At 37.4% G+C, this 23,891-nt stretch overlaps 2 protein-coding genes across 2 annotated transcripts; both read right to left on the reverse strand.

Moving 5' to 3' along the window:
• Positions 1-5,814: 5,814 nt before the first annotated feature.
• On the reverse strand, positions 5,815-7,001 carry LOC137742241 (ethylene-responsive transcription factor 3). Its single transcript, XM_068482059.2, has one exon. The coding sequence runs from the start codon at positions 6,606-6,608 to the stop codon at positions 5,916-5,918; it is 693 nt and encodes a 230-aa protein (XP_068338160.1). The 5' UTR covers positions 6,609-7,001; the 3' UTR covers positions 5,815-5,915.
• A 12,356-nt stretch (positions 7,002-19,357) lies between these two features.
• Positions 19,358-21,474, reverse strand: LOC137742681 (glucan endo-1,3-beta-glucosidase 7). Its single transcript, XM_068482608.2, has 3 exons — positions 21,258-21,474; positions 19,769-21,055; positions 19,358-19,542 (listed from the first exon to the last, which is right to left on the reverse strand). The coding sequence occupies exons 1-3, from the start codon at positions 21,325-21,327 to the stop codon at positions 19,508-19,510; spliced, it is 1,392 nt and encodes a 463-aa protein (XP_068338709.2). The 5' UTR covers positions 21,328-21,474; the 3' UTR covers positions 19,358-19,507.
• Positions 21,475-23,891: the final 2,417 nt, after the last annotated feature.

Below are 23,891 nucleotides of genomic sequence, written 5' to 3' on the forward strand. Positions count from 1 at the left end.
CCACAGGCGGCAACTATCGCCACGAGCGGATCAACAACTAATGTTGGTCGCTTAGTTGGACCATCAATGCAGAATAGGCTAACTAGATAATCATTGGACTCAATTCAGTATAAGATCGAGTAGTAGAGTCGTAGACAACTTGGAGGAGGTCAACATAAGGGATCTCATAGCAACAGAGCACCGCATGGTAGTTCACATAGAGTTGCTAGAGTTTGTGCACTTTTCGATTTGGGGGCCTAGGCGAAGCTTAACATGATCACAGGTACACTGAGTTTAGGGAACTAAACTGTTTTTAAGGGGGAAAGATGTTAAAATTCCTTCATCATATATCACTATTCCATTATCGTATGTCGTGTTTCTACGATTTTATTCTATTTTGTTAATTTTAGAGGTTTTGGTTTTTTATTTAAGTTCAAATTTTTATCACTGGCCAATAAAAATCTGTAGACCTTTTGGGGTCACTATTGGACTTTTTAGACAGAGCTCAATTCCATGAGCGTGTAGAAAAAAATTGTTAGTGAAACGAAGTTTTAGCGAAGAAGTTATAAGCAATCAAAGTTAGGGCATTTATGTCATTTAACACCTTCATATATAGTACGCCCCAAAAGAGCTGGAGCAGCCTTTCTTCATTTAGAACCCTAGCTCGTGGGTTGACCAGTTTAGCCCTTCTAGACCAGCGATTTGATCCTGTTTTTAGGCAGATCTTCCGACCAATTTTCGGGGCATTTCTATCTCATTAGTTCCTAAATTTCCCATTTCCTCTAATCTAACTAGCTACTAGTTTACTTTCCTAAATTAGCATAGGCTTACGAGTGGATTAACAACTAGTGTTAGTGGCTCAGTTGCACTTTTAGCGAAAAGTAGGCTAACTCGATAATCATCGAACTTGATTCAGTATAGGATCGGGGCAATAGAGTGGTAGACAACTTGGAGTAGGTCAACATAAAGGATCCCATAGTATCAAAGCACTGCAAGGCAATTCACAGATAGTTACTACAGTTTGTGCACTTTCCGCTTCGGGGGACAAGGCAGAGCTTGACACGATCACAAGTACACCAAGTTTAGGTGACTAAACTATTTTTAAGGGAGAAGAATGTGAAATTTTGTCACCACACTTCATTATTCAGTTACAGATTTTGTGTTTCTATGATTTTATTTTATTTACATTAATTTTAGATGCTTTTGTTAGTTATTTAAGTTCGACTTTTTGTCACTAGCAAATAAAAATCTATAGATCTTTTGGGGTCACTCTGTGACTTTTTAGACAGAGCTCGATCCACAAGTGTGTAGATGAAAATCTTTCGCTAAACGGAGTTTTAATGAAAAAGTTATAAGAAATCAATGTTAGGGGCATTTATGTCATTTGACACCTTCATATATAGTAGGCCCCCAAAGGGTTGGAGCAACTTTCCCCATATAGAACCCTAGCTCGTGGGTTAACCGTTTAGCCCTCTTCCATTAGCGATCTGACCCTGCTCATGGGCAGATTTTCCGACCATTTTTTCAGCCAAATCCAGCTCATTAGTTCCTAAATTTCCCATTTCCTCTAATCTAGCTTGTGAATTTTAGTTGACTAGTTACAAAGTTTTTTTTTTTCTCGTAAATAGTCATTAAAAATTCGTAGACCCTTCGGAGTCAGTATTAATACTTTCAAGTAGAGCTCAATTCCACAAATGTGCAAGCGAAAACCATATCAATGTTATAACGGAGGAGAAATAAGCAAGCAAAGATAGGGCAAAATGATCATTTGCACCTCTATTTGTAAAAGGCCCAAGAATGTAGGAGAGAACCCCTTCCCCCTGAATTGGCAACCCGACAACCCGGTTCTCTGCGAATGACCCGGTTGCATGGGTAATTTTTCGACATCGTTTCTGACGAGTTCCGGCATCGCCGGTCATCACGACTTCCTTTTCCACCTAGCATCATTTCGTTTGGCCACCTGTCGTGGCAGAGCAAAGCTCCAATTTTCCCAAGCTTCTTTGACGGCGATTTCGTCGTACCTGTTCAATCGACATAATCCACCACCACCAATCAACTCACTTTGGCCCCAACTACAAAACCCATAGCTCAGATCAAGCGACAGAGCTAAGCGAGGCAAAGATGAGGGTGCACCGTTTCTGAAATCCAATGGTTTCCGACGAAATTCGAGGTCCTCCAGCCATTTCCAAGCCTCAACGCAGGTTTAAAAACTTCTCTTCTTGCTGTGAATTAAAATACTGGTTAAGAAAGGCTCACAAATAACCTCATTAATATTAAGACGAAAAAATAACCTCATTAATATTTCTCTTCTTGCTGTGAAATATTAAGACGAAAAAAATGAATATGCAACAATCTATGAGAAGAAAAAGGAAAAAGCTAGAAATATGGGGAGAGAAGTTGCCACCAGCCCCAAGCTGGAGTAATTGCCTATTGTATTGTTGGTAACTATTATAAGAGTGTTTTTATTTCTAAATATAGAAAGTTTAAAATGCATTATGAGTTTTTTGAAGTATCAATCACAATACATATATTGTTAGGTACCATTACCATACATTAATAAACCAATTTAACCTATGGGGTTCGAATTGCGTTGACTTGCAAATCCAAACCCCTTCTACTTCCTTTTTTAAGGGTCAATGAATCGTTTTAACCTACAACCTGATTATCAAGCTTGGAATTTCAAATGCATGACGTAAACTTATTTAAGCTTAAGACGGAACTCAATCTTCCTCTCATTTTGCCCTATAAAATTCAAAATGTGTCACTTAATTATGTGAAAGTTAACCTTGCCTCACCTTGTCTTATTCCATCACTTCCGTTAAACGTTCTGTGATAAATATAAGGCCCATTGTTTGGCTGACATGTTGACCATGTCATCTCCACATGGATAAATTTAATAAAAAAAATCATTTATCACTTTGAAAACGTTAAAAGAGTAATGTTTTTCTTACCATAATTGTATACCACATTTATTTACCACCTTATGTGGCAGATGAGCTGGATAAACTACATAATTTAATTTCAATCTTTTTATTAATTAAAACACTTAAATAATCTTAGGTGGAAAAAAGAGACTCCTCGTATATCACAATCATCATTTAATTAACAATCTTTTTATTAATTATTGATTAACATTTTGAAATTAAATGTTAATTTAATTTAGATGATGTGACTGTCCACATCAGATGCCACCTAAGGTGATATATAATTATGGTACAAAAATATAGTAAGAATAACATTATTGACGTTAAAAATACATTAAAACTTAAAGAGAAAAAAATGGAAAGCCAGCAAACCCACCCTCCTCCCACTCCGCTCATCAGCATCTCCCTCCTTTGTCAAAATCACATCTAAGGCGAGTATGGATATGGGAGGCCTGGGTTGGGACGGCAAGAGTGGGCAGCGACATGAGGGATTTGGGAAGGGATGATGCTGGTGTTTGGGGGAAGGGCGAGGCTTTAGGTTCCGTTTGGTGTGATGAATGAGATTGAGCTTTGGGGATATAACTGGATTAGGCTAGATAACATATTTTATTGTGGATTCATAACCTATCATATCCAGTCTTGTCTACTTACATTTTGACACAACAAACAACGAACTGGACTCAAGATTTTAATTTGTCACAACTTATCTCATCTAATCCATCAAATGAAGCCTTCGGGTTTAATTTGTCACAATTTGTCACAACTTTTTTCAGTTCTTGGATTTATAAATTGATTTATTTTCTTTTTCCACATGGTGTTATTTCAATGGATGTGTAGGTCACATGCATGCCATGTCAACAAACCAAACGAAAATTTTAACAAAATTGAATGGCATATGGACCAAGTGTAACAAAAAATTAAGTTTCAAAGATTACGGATACATTTTGAGTTTCATTGAGCAAAACGAGAGAATGATTGAGTTTTAGGGGCATAGGCATAAATAAGGTCCTTTCCCCTTCTCTTACTATTTGCGTATGAAAAATTCAAAGTCCAAGTTCAAGGGTCTTTGAATTTGTAAAAGTCCAAGTTCAAAGATAGCCTCCACTAATTTTGAGTGACTGCCGTGCAATTTTGTTGACTCCTTTTCCATGCCTTGGCCCTCCTACTAAGCAACATGCTGAACTGCACTAATAACCCTTCAAGTTTACTCAAGTTTGTACCATCATCCTGTCCTTCTAATTTACTCAAGTTTCTACCATCGTCATCATCATCCTCCTAGCTTTTCTGTTGTACTATTGTGTTTGTAGTTTCATTATGTTAGCATTGTTAGTCCAGTCTGTCAAATGAGGTAAAATTCCTTTTAGCTTGGGTTTTATAATGGGAAGATTAAAATTGGATAAAAAAATTTGCCAAATTGACGGATTGAACTAAAGTGATAACAAATTAATCTATTCGGATGAAAATGTAACAAAAAATACCTTATATTAACATAAGTGAGAAGGGAGCTGCTATTGCTTGCCCCTTCACAAAACTCATTATGCACTCCTCGCATTTTATACAAAGAGAATTTACAAATTTACCAAAGAACAAATGCATAATGACATTTTTTTAAGTATCAATATAGTACCTAAGTGAAAATTTTGAGTAAACTATAACATGAATAATGGGTTTTACTTTACACTCCAAGACATGTCAACATGAAGGCGCATTCAACACAAGGTTAAGGGAGTATGATTTTTTCCCCATCTATTCTCATCCGTTTCTCTACTCTCCGCTCACACTTTGTATTTTATTTTTTTCTCTCTATTAAAAATAAATATAAAATATTAACATGTCTTAATTATAATGGTTCAAGTAAGAGGGGAGGAAAGAAGAGAGATTAGGAAAGAAGAGAATCCTCCTCCTGCTTAGAATAAGCCCCAAATTTTCACATTTATGACATAATTGAACCGAAGATTAATTTCTTCTCAATGAACAAAATCGAGAAAATTAAAGCAATGGTCGTGAACTTTGGCTCAATTGGAGCTACAAGACTAAAAATTCATAAGTTTTGATTCATGAACTTGTTAGAATGTGGAACAATAATAACTCCGTTAAAATTTTCATTCAAAATAGAGTTTAAAGGGGGCAAAAATATAAATAAAAGTTCTAACAAAGGTAACTAAAAGACCTATTCCTTCATGTTATTACAAGTTCAGAAACCAATACTTACAAACTTTTAGTTCAGGAACGAAAGCTTCTATTGAGCTAAAATTAAGAGACACAAAATCACATCCATATGGAAAACTTACTTAGGCCAATGATTCATTTTACTCCATTATAAACAAAACAAAAAAAAGGTTATGAGGAAATGAGGTTCGTATAGAAATGGTGACACATTACGCATACCAAACATTCTTTGCCTTCTCTTTTGCTTTCCCCAAATCTGCCCTTCCAAATTCAACCCCTTTCTAAACATAGACAATGAAATCAAAACTAGACGAACTACAAAATTAGCAACTCAATCATACATTAAACCTTTTCTACAACAATATCAACTGCTTGGTAAGACTCAAGAAACCCAGATCAATCGTCACGTTCCGGATTGAAACACTGTAACTTAGATTAGTAATATCGCTTTGTAATATATTAAAAGAAATCGTTATTAACACTTCAAAAATCTCATTTTACCTTCCAAACTTTCTATATTTGAAAACAAAAATACACGAAACGTGTAGAATGAGATTTTTAAAATGTCAATAACACTTTTATATTAAAAAAACCCAGAACAATAATCGTGCACAAATCCTAATGAGGGTTACATAAAAACAAGATTCTCAATTGTTTTTTTTTTTTTTTTTTGGTTTATAAAATGAGAAAATTGAAAAAGTAATTCTCATCAAACACCATGCTTGTCATCATACAACAAAAATAAAAGGAGAAAATTTAGATTTTTTTTAGAAGTGAAAAAATTGAATCATCGATCATAATGCTTCATCAAACGATCAACGGCATTAAAATAACAACGAACAATCAGAGGCATAGAGCCGTACATCGAAGATCCTGACCGTCCACCCCACCGCCCGACTCCCCATCCACATCCAACGGTGGGAAATTTAGATCGAAGGGCAGCGGGGCCTTGCGAAACGACGACGACGCGACGAAATCCCCGTCGTCCTCTACTACCGATGAAGACGAGTCGCAGTCGCTGTGGCAGTCCTCGGGAACCACGGGCGGCGTCCTCGGCTGTCGTTTCCGCCGCGTCAACTCGGCAGCGACCGTCGTCGATTGAAGCGGCGGCCGGGGCCCACTGAACGACTCCACGGTGGAGCTCAGGCTGCTGGATGCGGGTCTCTGCGGATCTACAGCCGGATGGTCCTGAAACCCGTAACCCGACCCAAAAAGCTTAGCCTCGATAGCCGGGTCGGTAGGGTTGTTGTAAAAGGAAGGGTAAGCACATGAGATCTGGAAGTTGGTCTTGGCCTTGGGGCCGCGGAGGATACGAGCGGCGGCATCGTAGGCTTGGGCGGCGTCTTCAGCTGAGTCGAAGGTGCCGAGCCAGACCCGGGTCTTCTTCCACGGGTCACGGATCTCGGCAGCAAACCGGCCCCACGGTCTTTTCCGAACCCCTCGGTACCGAACCTCTTTTCCAATACAGGGTCTGGATCCGGTGGGTTCGGCCGGCGGCGCTGCGGGTCTCGTAGCGGCTCCTCTTCCCCTCCTCATGGCCAAGAATCGGGCTTTTTAGAGTCTGATGGTCATAGAAAGAATTGGGTGTTTGAGAGATTTGGATTGGGAAAATTGAAAGATGGGTTTTGCAGAGATAGGAAGAGGAGAGAGAGGGAGAGAGAGAGTATATGGGGGAAGGTTTGCTTAGAGGGATGGGTGGGAGAAGAACTGGATGGCACCAGCACCACCTTCTCTTCTACACAAAAAATATATAAATAATAATGATTTTTCTGATTTTTTTGGTTTTTGGTTTCTGGGATTATTATTATTATTATTTTACTTTTTTCCGGGTCAAAGAAAAGAAATAGGGTATTTTGGTTGTTTCTTTTTCTTTGGTTTCTTTGTTCCTTCCTTTCTCGATTAGTGTAGCTTCTGTTGCCCCCACAAACCGACCCGGACTCGATTTCTTTGCTTCTTCCTTTTATCATTCTCATCCTCCCCCCCCTTTTTTTTTTTTTTCAAGTTTCGTAAATTATGAATTTTCGTTTCTTCCCTTTTCGGCTTTTCCATCGTGTTCCAAATCTAAAAACATGTTTGGTATTTTATTTGAATCTAATTTTTTAAATTGAAAAAAAAATTTCAAGTTTTAGACCTTAAAAACATGTTTGGTATGACTATTTTAAAAAATTAACTCAAAAATATAGTATATTATATAAAAACATAAAAAGTGAGTTTTTAGAGATTTTAAATTTAAACTTACTCATTTCTTTTCTCTCCCTCATCCCCTTTCATTCTAAATCTATCTCTCTATCTTTTCTTCTTTCTCTCTCCTCTTTTTTTTACCTTTTCGTCGCTCCTCCAATTAGTTCTCTTCATTCTCTCGATTCTTTTTCTCACTCCTCTTCCTCTCAATCTTGTCTGAACCTCTCTTCTTTCTCTTTCCTTCAATCATGTCTTATTTTCTTTCCTCCTCTCTCCTGTTTCTCCCTCTCCTGCGACTCCTCTTTTTAGATCTCTTTATCTAGTTTAAGTTGTAAGATTTAAAATTTTTAAATCGCAAACCAATCAAGTTTTTAAGTCTTAAATAAAATTGTTTTCAAAAAATGTTTTGAGAAATGATAAAAATTTTAAATATGATACCAAACAGGCCCTAAATGTTTTATGTTATTTTGCAAAATGATTATTTTTTGTTCTTTTTATTTTTATGTCAAAGTCAAACGGTGTCCTAAATTCGACACCAAATTATCACGAATTCAATATCAATTTTGTTTTGTTGGTTTTTTTATGTGTTCAAGTTTACATATTACAATTGAGTGATAATCATCTTTATTTGTAAGTTAATAAAATCTTAAATTCGACGCCAATTTATCACAAATTCTATACTAAATTATTAAGGTTAGCCTTTGTGTGGCATGACCAAAATCCACACTCCTACATTTTTTTTTTTTTTAATTTTTAAATTCCAATGTTGTGGCTCTGAGCAGAATAATAGATCTCCTTTTTCTTGGTTGTTAATTTATGATATGATTTACTTTGTTTGTTGGTGAGTTATATTCACTGCTTTGGGTTGGGAATTTTGGTTTGGGTGGACGAAGACAGGGGTTTAGTGTTGAGGGCCAATGAATAATGGATGTAGGTAAGGAGGCAATGATTTCATAGGGTGGAATAGCAATAAAACCTTGTAGTGACTTTATTTATTTTGTTTTAATTTTGTTGGCACGAAGAAGTTATCATTCCAATTCATTTCAAATAGTTACATGATATTCTTATCCTCATCTAGATCTCACATTTCTCTTCAGTATAGACATTAGTCAAAATCGTCTATGGTATTGGCATAATTTCTCATTTTGATCCGTACCTGAGATTTGAAATCAGTAGAAGTGGTTCTTGAATTTACCCATCATTAATTATTTTGGTCATTCTGTGAATTTTTTTTTTAAATAAAGTTCAAAATGACAAATATACCCTCAAAATTTTATAAACAATGGGCCAAAATAATTTGATAAAAATTGAGGGTATTTTTTGTCATTTTGATCCTTATTGAATGGAGATTTTTAACGAAATGACTAAAATGATTGATGGTGAGTAAACTCAAGGAACACTTCTATCAATTTTAAATCTCAGGGACCAAAATGTGGAGTTGTACCAATCTTAAGGACTATCTTGCTTATGACTCAATTTTATAGGAAACATAATAAGGAAAAAAAAAAGGTTATGTGTTCAACCTTCAAAGATGACGGAGAAAAAACTCAAACAAGTTAGTAGTTTTCTCTTAAGGATTTCCACGATCTGATCTCACTTTAGTGGGAGATTGAGATTCGACAGTAACTACTCATGTACCACCAATATTTAGAGATGAATAATCGAAGGGCAACCATTTTTCATTTTCAAGAATTTACCATGTGGTTTCCATTCATTCCAAACAGAAAAGGATAGAAAAAAATCAATGACATATCCCGTTTTTGGTTGTTGGCGTTCTGGGTTATGTGCTCTGCAGGCAAGGGGGGCTTTTTGGTATAGCACTTTCTGGAATATGTATTAATTTTATTTGTGGCATTGATTTCAATGGAATTTTGATCCCACAGCAATTACTTCGTAAATTTATTTTTTCTTTGCCCACTATGAGGAATTCAAGTAACAATTACTTTGTAAAATTGTTTATTTTCCCACTATGACGAAATCAAGTTATGCTTTAGGAGAGTGTATTCAATTGAGAATTTGAGAAATTTTAATGGATTTATAAATCCATAGAATTTTATGGAGTTTAATTGATTTGTAGATATTCTATGTAAAATTTTGATTCAATTCCCTCGAAAATCTCATAGGAAGAGATGAGATTTGTAGATGCTTAAAACACATTGTGAAATCTCTCAAGTTCCCTCGAATTCCTCAACTTTTTCAAATTCTTTAAAATCAATTTTTAATTGAATACACCCGAAATTCAAATGGGATTTTGAGGGATTTTAATTCTTTTAACGAATCTAGGGGTATTCAATTAGAATTTTAAGTGATTCTCTGAAATTCAAAGTGTATTCAATCAGAATTTTAAGATAGTTTATTAAAATCCTTAGAAATCCGGGTGTATTCAATTAGGATTTTAAAGAAGTTTATAACATTCCAGATATATTCAATTAGAAATTGATTTTAAAGAATTTGAGAAAGTTGAGGAATTAGAGGGAATTAGAGAGATTTCGTAGTATATTTTAAGCATCCATAAATCTTACCTCTCACTATGAGATTTTGAGGGAATTGAATAAAAAATTTATATGAAATCTCTACAAATCAATTAAACTCTATAAAAATCCATGGATTTATAAATCCATTAAAGTCTTGCAAATTCTCAATTGAATACATCCCTATTAGTTTACAGTATTTTTTCCCCATTTGTATGGAGTTTATTTGTATAGATTCCATGTAAAATTTTAATTCAATTCCCTCAAAATCTCATGGGGAAATGTGAGATTTGTTAATGCTTAAAATATTTACAAAATCTCTCAAATTCCTCAACTTTTTCAATTTCTTTAAAATCAAATTCTAATTGAATACACCCGGAATGTTATAAATTTCCATAAAATCTTAATTGAATACACTCAGATTTCTAAGAATTTTAATAAATTATCTTAAAATCCTGATTGAATTCCAGAGAATCACCTAAAATTCTAATTGAATACCCTTAGATTCATTAATAGAATTAAAATCCCTCTAAATCTCAATTGAATACACCCTCATTAGTAATAAATACATTTTTGGTATTTAATACATTATATATATATATATATAAATAAAATAAAATTTTGGTATGAGGCATATGTCAGAGTTGTGTGTTTAAAAAAAAAAAAAAAAACAAGTGACAAATGTGACAGCCTGTTCCGGATTTTCGAACCGTAGGGTTGAAATGACAATTTTTCCCCTAGTATGTTTGTTTCGTTGTGTGGTTGTTTTTGAGCTTGGTTTGGCTGGTTGTGGACCACACACACACCCTCACCCTTTCCCTGTCTCGTGCCCTGTCCCTTTCTCTCTCTCTTTCCCATTTCCATTCCCATACGTACGGACACACCCAAAAACAAACCAAACCTTCATAGATCGAGGAAACAAACTACATATTCGTACTCGTGAGGTCCGTAGGAGTTCAACCATACCTATTTCAGGTAAGGATACCTTTGTTTTCACGTTGAACTCGGGATACCCCGATTTGGTCACTGTTCATGCACACGTTAATTCTTGTGTTTTTGGGAATTTCAAGCTTGTAGGAAGCTTGGTGAGGTCCTTAGGAGGCTCGGGGTGGTTCGTTTGATGGTTTTGGACGTCGGGATCGTGAGTTACAAGGTTGGCCGGAGTTGGTGGTGTTTTCCCGGCGAGATTCCGTGTGTTTTAGCACTTGAAAGTGGTATAGATTTGTTCCTCTCGTTGTAAGCTTCATTTTGGTACCAATTTTGTGAAATTTGGTTGAAAAACGAAGAAGTTACAAGGTTTTGAAAATTACCCGATTTTCCGGCGTCGAAGCCTCGCCGGAGAAGACGACGGAATATTCCGTCAGTTTGGACGGAATATTCCTAACGGCATTAACGGAATCCGTTAAAGTTAACAGAATACTCCTGACGGCGTTAACTGACGCTGTCCTGCCCCAATCCCCGACATACGTCCAGAATTAACACATGACGTCACCAAAAATCCGTATCTATCATATCCCACCTTCGGGATATGGGCAAGCACAACTCAAAAATCGAATCGCATAGTTATTTTTCGTATGTTTTATGGCTGCATCTAACCTCCCCGTTAGACTGTCTACATACCCTTAACAGGGATCAAGCCATTCGTAGTTCGTCATGCACAATAATTGACATATGACACAGTCCGATTAAATCGAAAGGTATAACATTTCTCAATCAAGCAATAGAACTTGACAAGCATGAAAATACTAGACTCAGGGTTACATAACAAACCCATCTGAAAAACATGATTTCCCCTCCAAGTATATATAAATCATTATGTTGCAACATGATACCGCAATTCACAACATATATCACTTCAAGAACCAACGAAGCACAATACCATTCTCTAGCCACATTTATCAACAAGTCTAATCATGATATCCAACATAACAATGCCACATGACGATTAACCTTTCCACTTCATCCATCACGTAATTCATCACGTTTTCCACATAAAATCGCATTTCATAGTGTGTAACATAGTTAAGAATTAACAAAGTACACATGATTCTCTAGAAATATTAATCAACTAAAATACTCAAGATAACCACACTCATATCCAACGTCATTCCACAATCCCGTCAAATAAGAATGCCAACCATCACATCATCAATAACACATACAACACGTTGAAACACGTGGGCTAGAGTGACACAGTTCGACCGAAGACTACATCTTTAAAAAAGGGAAAATTTGGACCACCCAACGAAATCAAGGCATCAAAGGGGATTCCGGACCATCACTCAACAGGATCCAAATCAAGATATGATTCCGGACCATCACTCAACGGAATCCAAGCCGAACTCAGTTCTGGACCACACAACAGAACTGAACGGAAGTCCAAGAAACATAACAACGGCTCGAAGGAACAAAACATGATTCAAGTTACTCAATTCCCAAAAAATCAACGAAACAATCTCGAGCAACAAATCCATATCACAATGGCTTATCGGTCCATTACTAGACCTCACATCTCTCAAGCAATTCAATATGCATTACAATCATGTGTCATAACCATTTCCAATACCCAAGTTAAATCACATTTCACTTCATCATACCAATCACTATGCTTCCAACATTATATTCCGATCCATAGCTTGTAACATATCAAGGAATTACGAAGCACAATATTAATATTTAATTACGTTAATCAATCAGTGAGATAACATATCATTTCACGAATTTAATTAAAGAACTCTACATAATTCCCAATTTGGGTTAAGAATAATAACATGGTAATTCTAATTTATTTTCACAATATCTATTGTGGATAATTCCCATCTACTCGAATTTAGGATTCTAAGATCACCTTACGGAATGAACAAGAGCAAGGATTGCGGACCACTCAACGGATTCCAACAACATTGGGTTCCGGACCACACAACGGAACCAAAATATCAAACGGGAACGCGGAGTAAAAGGGATTCCGGACCATCACTCAACGGAACCCAAACCAAGATAAGATTCCTAACCATCACTCAACGGAATCGCAGAGTGGAGTAGGAAGGATTCTGGACCATCACTCAACGGAATCCAAACCAAGATACGATTCCAGACCGTCACTCAACGGAATCGCAGAGTACATTGCATAACCACCAATCAATTGAAACAACACATAAATCAAGTTACTCAAGTTATAAAGGCTCAACGAAACAAGAAATGAAATAATGAAACGAGCATTGACACATGTTTCAAAGCAACAAACCCCATAACAATGGGTTAACGATCCACCACTAGCCCTCACCTCATCAAATCAAGCCAATCATACAAAACAAACCATATTTCCAATATGCACGTCAAATCCCCCTTCATATAACTATATCATTGGCTAAATATGAAACTTAACAATTTATAGGAAAAATGATTATAAAACCATTTCATATTCACATAAATTAAAGTCACTCACATTTCATCATATCCTACTATCTATGTAAATCAACCACCTTTCGAATATGCACGTCAATTCACATATCACGATCATCATCAGTACACAAGCCAAATCATGTTTGATAAACATAGGTCTATGGCTAAATATATATAAATAAATATATATATATATATATATATATATATATATATATATATATATATATAATCACATTTCAATAGAATCACATTATAAGACCAAGTAAAATTCACAGATGATACCAATATAAGAAATCAAGATAATAACCATACCACATATGTTCAAGTCACTCTCTAACCAATGTAGGCCCATTAGACTTCACTTAAGTCTCCCATAGTACTAATTTTATTATTTAGAACGTTCCGAGACATGTTGACCACAATTCAACTCTCGGTCAACGATGGGGTCCACAACAATCCGCAAATCAGATTTATGATCCATAACTTCCCAAAGTCCACATTATGCTTCGAGGATAACATACTAAAGTTTCATTACGATCCAATGGTCGAATTGTCGTCAATCACACAAACAAATGGCGGTCCAAATTGATCACCACACCCAACAATTGAATCTTTGGAAACCAAGCTAGACATAGGTTCACATGGTCACTAGAAGGTATTTGAAACCTAGACAACACTCGTGAACGATCCCACGCACCGCCACATGCGGTGGAAGTCAAGGTGGAGGGTTTACAAACCCCGAATTTCAACATTAACTAGATGAGCTCAAATTTACGTGGTAGCTAGAGCTCAACAAGGGAAACGCTTTTCACAACTAGGCCGACGACAAATTCTAACCGGAAACCGTCCAATTTCACCGGAGAAAACTGGATTTCTAGGGTTCTAAACACCCAACTCTAAAATGAATACGAAAGCACAAACTAAGCATACCCACTTGAAGATTATGAAGAGTAGATGAAGTTTCATACCTCACTCGCAGAAAATCGTTGCCGGAATCGCCGGAAAAATGATCAAACCGTCGGAAAAGTCGTGGACTTTGCGACCTCGAGCTGCAAAGATGGAAAAGAAATGGGAAAATCTAACATCACAGAGATGTAGGGCTCGTCAAGAGCTTTCCATGGACACCAAGATCATCCAAAACAGAGTTCGGATGAAAAAGATACAAGCGGGTCAAGTTTGGTGGGTTTATGGGTCAAATTTCCCCCTAAAACGGGTTAGTTCAGTTTCCATTTCCCATTTTCTGAAAAACCCTCCTCCTTTTCTGGAGGTTTCCCTCCCATTTATAACATTTTGGTAATATTACCAAAATGCCACCAACTTTAAACGACTTTAACTTCTCCGTTCGGACTCGGAAATAAGATCTGTTTACACCTACGCGCTAATGGAATCGAACTCTACCTAACCAATTCAAGAGTTGACCGAAAAGGTCGAGAAAATTGGAAATGACTAAAGTAACCCTCACTTCGTTTTTCTCAAATTTGGAGAAATAAAGAACTAGTCCCAATCAAATCTTCGAAATACGTCAAGAATAAAATAAAATAATAATTTTAGGGACGGGATATCACAGACGCCGTCAGTGTGCCAGGCACGTGCCTGCGCGTGGGGGCGCGTGCGGCGGTGGAAAATTTTTCTAAAAATATGGGGATGTTCCTGAGGTTGAGTAGATCACGTTGGTGTATTCATACACCTCATTTGAGCATTGTATGAGAAGTTATTTCGTGATGTTGGTTATGTGCTTTAAAATTAACGTTTTTATAGTTGTTTCGCATATAGGTGAGGCCTATCTTGAGGACGAGCGCGGTCACTCGAGGCAAAGGGGTTACGACCCTTCTACATACCAGTGAGTGGGCTTTTGGTTTTCCGTATATACCTATATACTCATACTTTCCCAGAAAGTGAAGTGAAACGTTTATTCGTTTATATGTCATGCTTATTGTTTGCCATTTATTTACGCATTATTAGTTGCATACATATATATGTGTATTGGTGCTGTGGACGCACAGGTAAGTGCCAGGTAAGTATGGTTTACGTTTATGTTCAGTAGCAATGTGAGATACACAGAGAGATCATAACCTGCACCACCGGTGTTAGTGCTCCCGCCCAGAGTTGGGCACGGTCTTTCACGTGATGTTCACCTCCCACACCACACGCTCATCTTGGATCCAAGTTAGGTGCACAGTCCTGTCGTACAGACCACTTTAGGTGGTTCCGACTCGTAGGTGACCCGCGATTATTCACCCAGCCTTCACGTGATCGTAGCACTCGAGCGTACTTATTATACACCCAGTCTTGTCGTACAGACCACTTTAGGTAGTTTCGACTCGTGTGCAGGTATAGTTAGTGAGATGGGGATTTGAGCTCTAGATTCAGCCGTACAGGTCACGTTAGGTGACTCCGGCTGACAGATTACATGATATTGATTTAACATTACCTGAGCACTTGCATTTTACATCGAGGCTTTGACATGGCATATTTATGAGCATGACTTATATATATATATATATATATATATGTATGTATATTCTATTTTTTTGGGAAGTATACAGGTTTTACGGCGAAGGGTTAGAACTTTGTTTATGAAATGGTTTTTGAAAAGTTTTGTTTTTGCCCACTCACACTTTTTGTTTTGCGCCCCTCCAAGTTCTAGTTGGCTAGCACTTTTGGTGGCTTCCCTGAGGATTTCCCCGGCATATCTGACAGATTATTACCAGTGTAGGACCACCTTTAGGTGTGCTTGTGTAGCATTATTTTCTCCCGGACTGCATTAGGTCTTCGAGCTCTGAACTTTGTTTTCACACTTACGCTTGCACATGTATGTTTTTACGATGTGTATAGCTGGTTTTTATTTATTCGTACTACTTTTATTATTATTTTATAAGGTTTCGCACTGTGCACATGGTTACGTCACTTCCACGTGACGGCCAACATGCTCTGATCTCGATCGGGGTATGTCAACAAATCCTTGATACAATACGATAAGCTTATAATTTGACGTTTAAAGTTTAGATATTAATTGTGACAGTTCGTTCCGAACTTTTTGTACCGTAGGTGTGAAAAGACTAAATTGCCCTTGGATGTTAGTTGGCGTGCATGGGTGTTGTTTAGTTGTTTTCTTTTGTTTTTGGTTGGCTGCCATCTGAACCATACACTCACACCCTCTCTTTCTCTCCCGTTGACCCTCTCTCTCTTTCCTCTCGGATTTCTTCCATTCATTTGCAATTGTACGAACGAACTTCAAAACCAACCATTCACGCACGAATCAATGTCTAGAAGGTAAGATTCAAACTCCTTGCAAGTTTATGAGTTCATATATATCATTTGTGAGACTTGAAACCTTCAAAAACCTCAAGAACCCTAACCCCATATTTCATGCACTATTCATGCACTAATTATTGTGAGGTTTTTAGGAGTTTTTAAGGTCGTAGGGAGCTTTAGAACTTTCTCACGAAGCTCGGAGAGCAAGTTTGAAGGATTTTGGACGTTAGGATAGCAAGTTCTAAAGTTGGCCGAATTTTGTGAGATTTCTCCGGCGAGATTCCAACATTTTTGGTGCTTCAAAGTGGTATAACTTCTTTCCCTTGTCCTAAGCTTCATTTTGACATAAAATTCGTGAATTTTGGTTGAGAAACGAGTTAGATATGACGAATGGAAGTTTTTCCCATTTCCGACGACGGCGACAGAGTCTGGCGACTAACCGGAGAATAAAGGGGAATATTCCGTTAATCTTAATGGAATATTCATAACGACAGTTAACGACGTCATGTTAGTTTTAACGGAATATGCTTGCTTTTGGATGGAATATTCCCTAACGTCGTTAGGGTTCCAGTACGTGTGCCTGCACGTGCCTGCGCGTGGCTGGAGCGTGGGTGTTCAAAAAATTATTTTAAAAATATGGGGATGTTTATGGTGTTGAGTAGATCACGTTGGTATATTCAAACATCCCATTTAAGCAATGTTTGAGAAGTTATTACCTAGTTTTGTTTATGTGCTTTAAATTAACATTTATATAGTTGTTTTGCATATAGGTGAGACCTATCCTGAGGACGAGCGTAGTCAATCGAGGCTTGAGGGCTACGACCCTTCCACATACCAGTGAGTGGGCTTTTGGTTTTCCGTATATACCTATATACTTGGTATTTTTCCCAGAAAATGAATTTAAATGATTTGATGAAATGAAATGCCATGCCAAATATGCTTATGCTTTAAATGTGCATCATTGATTATGTTTATGGTTGTTGACGTTGCGGGCGCTCAGGTAAGTTTCAGGTGAGATTATGTGTTGATAATGATGAGTTGCATTATGATGATTATGTTAAGAGGCATTGAGAGCTCATAAACTTGCACCCTCGTGTTAGTACTCCCGCCCAGAGTTAGGGCACAATCCTTCATGTGATGTTCACCTCCCGCACCATACGCTCATCTTGGATCCAAGTTAGGTGCATAGTCCTATTGTACAAACCACTATAGGTGGTTCCGATTCGTAGGTGACCCGCGATTATTCACATAGTCTTCACGTGATTGTAGCACTTGAGCATATTTATTTACACCCAATCATGTCGTACAGACCACTTTAGGTGGTTTTGACTCGTGTGCAGGTATAGTTGTTGAGATGTGGATTTGAGCTCTAGATTTAGCTGTATTGGTCACGTTAGGTGACTCCAGCTAACATATCATTTGCATTGATTGCCCCTCCAGGTTCTGGGTAGAAGTTATCGTTGGTGGCATACGAGGATTCCAGTGGTGGTTCTGACAGATTTCACAAACGTAGGGTCACCTTTGGGTGTTGTTTAATTAGTACTTGTCCAGTCGGACTGCACTTAGGCTATTTACGCTCTGGTTGTGTATTTCACACTTACTCTCGCACTAGCATGTTATCTTAGCTAGTACTGCTAGTAGTTTGGTTTTTATTTATTTGTATTTCTCTTTATCAGTTTGCTTTCACACTGTGCACATGGTTACGTCACTCTCACGTGACGGCCAGCACACCTTGATTTCGGTCGGAGTGTGTCATTAATGATTGTACATGCATTATATATATATATATATATGGTAATATGATAATCAATAAGTCTAATTCATGTTCTTAGAACCTTCACGTTCGATAACTTTGCGATTGAAGCTGATTTTGGTGTTGAGGATTCAAACTTGATTGGCACTAACCTAGTCTTTGAGTGTGAGAGGTTCCATTCTTAGCTATCATCATTTGAACGAGAAGTTCAGGTTATCCCTACCCAAAACGAAGTAGTAATTTAGTCATTAGGTCCTAAATTTACGACATGTGCATCACGCAAATTGTGTAAATTAACACAATATGTTAAGGTTGAACCGTAGTAATAAATGGCAAAAACATAATCAAACATGTTTCAATCCCACAAGATATGCCGAAATCGTAATTTGGATTCTTCACATTTAATTGCGGACACCTGAGTTGGCCCAAGAGTTTTGGGTTTGCAAGCTCACGCCCATTATCTAAAGTGTTGCACGAGCCCTCTAAGCCCAATCTACATTGCAGCCTTTCTACGAGTTACTCCAATTCAGCATATCTAAAGATCCTTGAAAGTAAAAGTCAAATTTGTGGTCAGAGGAAAACCGAAATGTCTTTGTAAGTCTTTCTGGCTCCCGAAAGAGATAAATAACTATGACTTACCATTAGTTGTCCCTTTAAAAAAAAAAAAAAAAAAAACAGATCCTCAAAATTTTTTTCCATTTTGAAAATTAAAAAGAAAAAAGATTAAAAGGATTTCCTACCATCATACAAAAGCTTTAAAGAAAGGATAATACAAGGGAGATCAAACGAAATATAAGTAGATCTTTTGTCATGACCACTTCAACCGAGTTTATTAGCCCCTATATATATATTATTTATTTATTATTAGCTACTATATATCACTCCTTGATATGTATTTTTATGTCGTTTCTCTTTGAATTTTATGAACAAGTGAATGTAGACATCATCGATAAATATGATAATTAATTTAACTCTTTCACAATAATTTAATTTTAAAAATAAGTAATAAGTCAATTATGTCACATATTTTAACATAAGCTTTGTAGCCTACCATAAGTACATAACTCCCATCAAACCGAATTAAAAAACTCAATCATAATTGACAATAGTCGCAATACCAACAAAAACAAAAGCCAACGGAAATGCAGACTGAGAAATCTAGAAGAAAAGGAACATGCAAGTAATTACAGATAAATAAGTCGAACCAAACACAACCAATCCAAATCACTATATTCATTAAATAATGGTGATAGCAATAAATAAATACAAATACAAATCAGATGGGTGTGCCCAAACTGCTCTAAAATCTATAAGGGTGGCACCAAAAAATAATTCACCAAACTAAAACAACCCCATCTTAATTTCTTCATTCAGTAACGTGTCGGAAACTCGCACATCCCATAACCTACCAACAATACAAAAAAAAGAAGAAATTAGTATGCATATTACTTTCGTGTTGAGGATTCCGTGTTAGATTAGTATTCGTAAAACAAAATCCATCACCCTTTCGAGTAACAATGGATGAATTTTCGTATAAACCATTAATTTGATATGCTAAAAATTAAATCATAAATTGAATAAATTAAATCAAGAAATTTAGAGATGAAATAATAAAGGAGTGTGTTACGTACTTGGAGGTTGAGCAACAACGTAGGCAGCACCACCGAAATCGCACGTGCCAGTCCCGCGTGCTTTCTTCTGATAAAAACTATTGAAAGCGTACGAAGCGTGCGCCTCAAGCGTATTAGGATTAAAACACGTGGACCCTTCCTGGATCGAACGGCAGTCAGCTCCTCCTTCTCCGCAAGCATAATCCAGTGCGGCCTGAAGCTTCTCCTCCCCTGCCTTCCCATTCGCCACGCACCACGTGTTCCCCGCAGAGGGCGACGCTGCCGGGACCTGAACCTTGCTCTCATTGGCCGGCGATGACTGGGCCCCACTCAGCCCAGCCACCGTAAGCGGAATGTCGTAAACCTTCGTTTCGTCCGGATAAAACAGACCGTAGTTCCTCTCCGATGTGGGCCCGGTCTTCTGATCCTCGTTAAACAGAGCGAATAGATAGACGTTAAGCGGGTCGTTTGGCTTCAAGGGGGTCCCACCTCCCGTCAAAACTCTCTTCACCAAGTTTCCGTTATACGCCGCCGCATTGGCTTTCCCCGCGCCAATCTCGTTCTCGTCGCCGTTGGAGGGCCACCCGGTCTCGGTCACTACCAACTTTATGTCACCGTATCCGACAGCCGACATGGCGGCGAAAACGGCGTCGATTTGGGCATCGAGCAAACTGTAGTACTTCAGCCCGTTACCCGAGTCCGGATTTCCCGGGTTGGTCCGGAACAGAGCGTAGTCGAGAGAAATCTCATCGGAGGTGGACTCGTACGCGAAAAATGGGTACGCGTTTATCATCAAATACGACGACGTTTGGGTTAAAAATTCCAGAAACGGTTTGATGACGGGTTCGATTAAGTCGGGTTTGAAGGCCCCGGCAGAAGGCGGGTACGAGGAATTCAGGGCACTAAGGGCGACCGGGGAGGAGAGTTTGATGGAGCTGAGGTTGTACTTGACGAGGGAAGACTGTATGTTTTTAATGGCGGGGACGAGGAATTGGGTGGTGTTGTTCGGGTCGGCAAAGACCTCGTTGCCTACGGCGATGGCTTCGATTTGGGTTTTGGGGTGGTATTGGGAGATGTTGGATTGGACCCATTTGTCGGCGAATGAGGGGTCGCTGGCGGCGGAGGAGAGGAGCCCGTTGGGGATGGCGACGACGACTCCAATGCCGGAGTTGGCGAGGGCGGTGAGGACAGCGGCGTCGGTGTCGTAGAGCTTCACTTTGTTAATGCCTTGGGATTTGAAGAGTGCCACAACCTTTTCGGGCGGTGGTAAGTTGTCCGCTATCCTGCCGTAGTTTATTCCAACAGTACCTGTTTCCGCAAAGCCAGAAAAAAAACCCATTAGATGTAATGAGTTCAAATTTAACCTATAAGTAATTAATTAGCACAAAATGTACACAAGCTCTAACATGATATGCACAATGCATTTGAACAATCAATAAACAAGCATATCAGATAAGCCGGTGCATGATAGAAAATCTGATAACGTATATCCGCGTTATTATGTACGTACCAGCAGCAGCTGCAAAAGCGAAAAGTGGGAGGAGGAGAGAGAGAAAGAGAGGGAATGTGAAGGTGGCCATGCTGATGCTCTGGTTCTGAGAGAAGCAGAGCAGAGCAAGAGATGCTTAGAGGTGATGGGGTTTCTGTTGAGTGTGATTGTAGGGTTTATTTATAGAGCCAAATATTACACGGTGGTGGGGATAGAAACAAATGGGTATAACCGCTCCACATTGCGCAACGGGCGGAAGCGCATATTTACACGACCGTTATTTGTTACGTATTGCTAATGTTGGGTGTTTAGATTTTTTAATAATTCTAATCTGGGTTGAATCGTTGGCTTCCTTTTGTTTTGACCGTACACGTGGCAGTTGATTGGATCAGACGGATGGAATATTTGGGTTTTCATTGAGGGGTTGTGCGTTTGGTGGCCGACTTGTCAGTGTCACGACGCGTCGGATCCATTGCTTGGTGCATGGAGCATGATATGGTATTATGATGTTTTAGGGGAAAATGAGTGTTAATTCAATTATGTCCCAAATGTGAACGTTGGTTTGTCTTATATTAATCATATGCTTTACTTTCTTGGTTTCTAACTTAGAGAGAAAAACTTACCTAAACATTGGCTTGGCTCTAGTTTCTTACTCCCAATAAATAAGGTGTTATAGTATTAGAATTCACGGTATTACAAAATAGAAAAAAAAAAAAAACACAAAGTAAAGTAGAAAGATCGACAACAAGAATTTACGTGATTCAGCAATTTGTGTCTACGTCCACAGAGCATCGATCAAGCTTTCACTATATCAAAGTAATCGGTACAACAAGAACAATCTTACTAAGGCAAATACAAGGTTTGATGAATACAAGAAAGTATCATGCACTCTCTCTAACACTCTAAATGAGTGGTATGCTTGCTTTTGGATGATCTACAATGGGGAAATGCCATATCTATTTGTATGTATGGATGAAACACCCCAGTTAGTCCAAGAATTAGCTCCGCTACTATAATTGGAAGTCGAAAATTTCATGAGCCATCCAATTAATTAGCCTTGGAACTTCATATATGCATGCACCACATAGAGTTCCTATGTTTGATTAATGTCATTCGCAATTCCAACGTATAAAGTGGGTAAACCAACCATTACATTCCCTTGAACGTAGTATTCTCCAAAATTTTATCATGAGCTGGACTCATGATATACCAAAATTTAGAATTATCATACACGTACTACTAAAAATTAACTCATGTTAAAACGTTAATCTATACAATACAACCTAGAGCAGTAACACGTAGCAATACAACCGTCTTACATAAAAGTGTTCTGTAATTTTAGAACTCATTACTATCTCTGTGAAGTGAGCAATATGGATGGAACTCTATATATGTATACCTTTATTCTATCATCAATCAATGTCATGATGAAATATATTAATTCGGCGGCAACGACGCCCAACATTTTGTCAAGAAAATAATGTAAGAAGATTTATAAGGATTCTTGTTGTCAAAATAAGCGTTTGCTAATTGGTAGCAATAACTAATTTATAGGTTTTCTAATGCGGTACTCCAAGTATATATGTATTATGTAATTAACATATACTGTTCAGATTGTTGAGCTAATTTAATAATGATGATCACCATAAACCGCATTCACATATGTATTAGAAGAGAATTCAATCTTAATCGAGTTATATAATCATTTTTTTAAGACAGAGATGAAAAGAGACAAAATCAAATAAATAACTCAAAAGAAGCTAAAGGTCGTATTGTCACAATAAAAAAGGATAATACTACTGCATCTTTTCTTTGGGAATGAGCTCATTCCCATTTGCAACTAAAATACATTTATCGTTGAAATTTTATAGTCAAAATCGTCTAATTTTTTAATTTTCATTTGAAGATGATTCCTACAAAGAATTGTTATTCAAATCGGGAATTGTAAGTCATCCTAGCTAGTGTGTCTCAAATAAATGGATGGTGTAGGTACCAAGTAACATACTAATAGTTCACCGTCCATTTATTTAAAACATTTGGATGATTAAATGATTGTCGATTCAAATAAAAATTTGTACGGATGATCTTCAAGTGAAGACTAAGAAATTAAATGATTCCGATTAGAAAACTTCTACAACGAAAATACGTTACTTGTAAGTGGGAAATGAGTTCATCCCCTTAGAGGGTATTCAAGTATTATTGTTAATAAACTATACAACTCAAATTTAGTGGGATAATTACTAGATATATTCAGAACACCAATCAGAGTATAAAATTGTATAAAATTAAATTAGATATTGACCCCTTTTAGAAATATCTTCTTACTTAATATTAAAACAATCAATTATTATACTAAGAAGCTGCTTAATTTCGTATGTATTATCTGCATGCGCACTACATATCGCATTACTTAAACATAGCCTTTGTGTGAAATGAAATCAATGAACTTTTCTAGTAATAATGTGGTTCAAGTTCACTTTTCGCGAAAATCGAATCTATGATCTCTCACTTACAAGTGAAGAGAAATATCATTAGACCGTAGTATAAGTAAAGAGAAATATCACTAGACCGTAGTACTAAGTATCAAATGCATTAATTTTGTATTATGTATTTAATTTCCTTGCATGATCATGTGAAACGAAAGAAGCAGCTTAT

The sequence above is a fragment of the Pyrus communis genome, chromosome 11 (assembly GCF_041283825.1).
Source record: "Pyrus communis isolate YQ-2024b chromosome 11, ASM4128382v1, whole genome shotgun sequence".
NCBI lineage: Eukaryota > Viridiplantae > Streptophyta > Magnoliopsida > Rosales > Rosaceae > Pyrus > Pyrus communis.